General features: G+C 40.0%; 1 protein-coding gene across 2 annotated transcripts in view; it reads right to left on the reverse strand.

Moving 5' to 3' along the window:
* Nucleotides 1-636: 636 nt before the first annotated feature.
* The window catches only part of SARC_04645, a 4,944-nt gene continuing 1,882 nt past the window's right edge, over nucleotides 637-3,698 (reverse strand). The window contains exons 2-4 of one of the 2 annotated variants that reach the window (XM_014301514.1): nucleotides 3,242-3,313; nucleotides 1,716-1,865; nucleotides 637-1,333 (exon numbers count right to left, since the gene is read on the reverse strand). In XM_014301514.1, coding sequence (XP_014156989.1) covers nucleotides 1,178-1,333; nucleotides 1,716-1,865; nucleotides 3,242-3,313 — 378 coding nt within the window. In that variant the 3' untranslated portion in view covers nucleotides 637-1,177. Of the gene's footprint in view, nucleotides 1,866-3,241; nucleotides 3,314-3,698 lie in introns of both variants that reach the window. The other variant, XM_014301513.1, reaches the window with a different exon arrangement.

Here is a 3,698-nt window from a genome sequence, read left to right on the forward strand (position 1 = left end):
TGTGCGGATAGCCAGAAAGAGGAAAAGGTGTGTAGAGTTAGGTGATTTAGAGGTGATGCATATCTATAGTGACAAAGGGGTTCAAGCGGATTGATGATAAAATAGAGTATGACTTATTGTTAGATATGTATTATTTAGGATACAGTGGTCTAGTAGGTTCGTGAGAGATGGGGATCCATACCAGGTAGTCTAACACAGAGGGCTAATAAAAAGTGTGCTTAATATCTTCACCCGTTAGGCAGAGTTCTAAATTCATGCATGGTATATTTTAGGCCCTTCGGACCGAATGATCTGAACCATACTTCCACTATGATGGTATCAGGATATAATGGTTATGAAGCGAAAGTGTGATGGGCAACCGTCTGTGGTGTTCGATGTTGGCGTCAGATGGTGCCTCTCAGATGAGGGGTTCTATTCCATCAGAGGTGTATGGAAGAGATCGTCCTTCTGTTCTTGCAAAGTGTCATCCTCGTTCTGGTGCTCTTGTCGAATAGACGAATAGACACACCACTTGCCAATGTCCGGCGCAGAATGCAAATAAATGACACTCTATTGACTTCGATACTGGGATGAATGACGCTCATCTGCGAATTTGTCGTCGTACACGCACACTACACAGTTGTCTACTACTATTTCCCTGGCTGGTTTGAGCAGGGAGTGCTTACTCCCTCGAATTGAATACTATTCAGCGGATGATTTTCTGTAGTTTGTAGTTTGTTGTTTCTTTGTTTCTGGTGGGGTGTTTTGCAGGACCACTACATTCTGCTGGACTAGATAGAACGGACTCTTCAGCTCACTCTGCGAAATAACTTGTTGTGCATACAAATTTTCTTAAAGGAACTGGGGACCTCGTAGGCCTCAAGTATACTTTTTTATTACGACGAATCAGGAACTGCCCCCAGACTGACGAAATGTTTGCTTGGTGTATTCCCGGTTCGGTTGGTTGACATGCAAGCCAAGCCTTCTATGATAGTGGTCCAATTTTTGCTATACTTCTTACCAGACATGTACGCAACCTAAACGAGTCAGCTATTCGTACCCTGATACCTACCAAATAGGTATGTATTGTACCAGGTGCTACATTAATATACCATCATTGCATCATCAAACCCAGTGGCATGCATCCCAGGCGATCACTTCGACTCAATGGCGGTCTATAGGTCTCCAAAGTCTTGACTCAGGTAGAGAACATTTTCTGAGACGCCTCAAACGCCGCCTTTTTCCGTCGCTTGTTTTCCTGCTCCACCTGTTTCGATTTGATTTGAACGAATTCTCGGATCATCGCCTCAGCCTCCTCTTCTGTAGAGCCATCTCGTTTCGACCTCAAGATGGCCTGTATAAATCGGAAGCAACGTGGGATGTTTCATGTAATGTAATGACAGGTCAAACTCGCAACTGGAATCAAAATCTATGTGGTTTGATTATGATCAGATCTGTGAGACAGCTTACGATGGATTCTGAAACGAGATTAGTAAATATCTAGTGAACAACGCTGTAGAGAACGTTTCGAAATGGGTATCTTTAATCTACCATTAATGTCAGTCGTATACGACAGACAGACATCTTTCGATCCGATAATATGAATGTGAGAGAATTAAAGGGACTTAAAATCATATGTATTTGCGTAAATCACAGACGCGGATTCCTGAAGGAGTATGTGTGCATATAACGCGGTTATCTCATCCGCATGCGCCATGATCAGCCATAGATATCACCATTCTCTTGATGAGTGCGTCTTTGAGCGTAATTCCGTCCATCTTTCCTGCTCTGAGCGCGTTGTACACAATTGTTTCCGGCTTGTCGAAATGCGTTGCGCTTCCATTCGCCAACACCTCCAGAGAGTTCGTCAGCTCACGAAAGATAACCTGGATGCATGCACGAGGGTTACTTACAATGAATTTTCTCGATTCTAATTGGCGTTGTACAATTCTCGTACAACTAGAAGATTTAGTAGTTTGCTCAGTGCCACATAACTGTATCGATAACCAACATATTAGATGGCAGATTGTATCTTGGGAGGAAATTCAACGGACGGTGTAAAATAGCACTCGACCTGGTATCAAGCAACAATATTGGGACAACCAATATCTCTGTAGTAATGACTTCTTCAATCTTAATATACAATTGAGAAATGAGTGATTTGTTAAGACTGCGACCACTAAGTCTGACTTTTGGTCTTGCGCCCACTATTTCTGACGCATGGACGCATAAGTCTGATGCGTTACAATTGCGACTTAAAGTTGCGACAACTAAGTCTGACGCTTATGCATGCGACCGCTAAACTTTACGCTTGCGCGTGCGCCCTGTCGTATGTCTGACGCTTAACCTTGCAATTCCTAAGTCTGACGTCCAACTGACGCTGACCTTTCGATTCTAGGGTTTAGATTTTTAGGGACATAAAACATTCATACATACTACATGTATACATATATACATACATACATATATATACTCGTATATAACTACTTACACACACACACACACACACACACACGCACACACACACACGTATATATATATATATGTATATATATGTATATGTATATACATACATATACATAAAGATATACATATACATATAAATACATATACATATACAGATTCATATTCAATATATATACATATCCATATACATATACACACACACACACACACACACACACACATATATATATATATATATATATATATATATATATATATATATGTGTGTGTGTGTGTATGTATATGTATATGTATATGTATATGTACATATGTATATATAATATTAAAAATATGTATATATTTGTTTGTTAAAAGTAACACCACTACATGGAGAACAGAATATGTGCCCCCAAAAAGCATTTAAATCTTAGATTGTCACACATCTTGACCACTACGCCATTAATGCTGTACAGTATTCGATAATAAAATCAAGAACCAACTTTTGTGAGTCCAGTGGATAGGAGGCAAGGTTAAGCGTTAGACTTAACTGACGCACGCGTAAGCGTCAAGTTTAGCGGTCGCATGCGTAAGCGTTAGTAAAACAAATAGTTGTCGCAAAACCAAAAGTCAGACTTAGTGGTCGCAGTCTTAGCCAGTCTCGAAAAAAGAATACTGATAGACACAAAATTGCATCAGATGCACCCCCACTGTTCGATTCGGAAATAACGAAGTAAGCCTAGGCAATACTATGAATAAGCTATAATTTCAAACATTCCTGCTAGAATGTACTACAAGCCCGAGAGCGCATCCCACATACCTCATCGCATCCACCTTTCAACAAATCTGCCGCCAATTCAACAGCCCGAGCTGATGCCGTATCCGTCTTTTGCTGCGTAGTTAAGTTCAAACCTACAATGAGTTATGCATTGTGCATTCAGGATCATTGTTCTCCAGGGTATATAACAAACGCTCACTTGAATAGTACGTGATCACATAGCCCTCCAGCAAATAGGAACATAGATTACAAATAACATAAGGTTAATTGGGGTACTGAATTTGGAAAGGATATACTAGATAGTTGCTCTGTGATTTTTATTAATTACTTGCAAGATTGTTGCGAGAGCACATTAAACATATGCAGATTTGCCGTGTGTCGCAGTTTTAATTGGAACGTTGACGAGTTTTGATCAAGTATACAATTACATTATGGCAATTAATTTATCACAAAACAGGTTTCGTCAGTATGTATATGCATACATTTATAGGCACACACA

Source organism: Sphaeroforma arctica (assembly GCF_001186125.1).
Source record: "Sphaeroforma arctica JP610 unplaced genomic scaffold supercont1.269, whole genome shotgun sequence".
Taxonomy (NCBI): Eukaryota; class Ichthyosporea; order Ichthyophonida; genus Sphaeroforma; species Sphaeroforma arctica.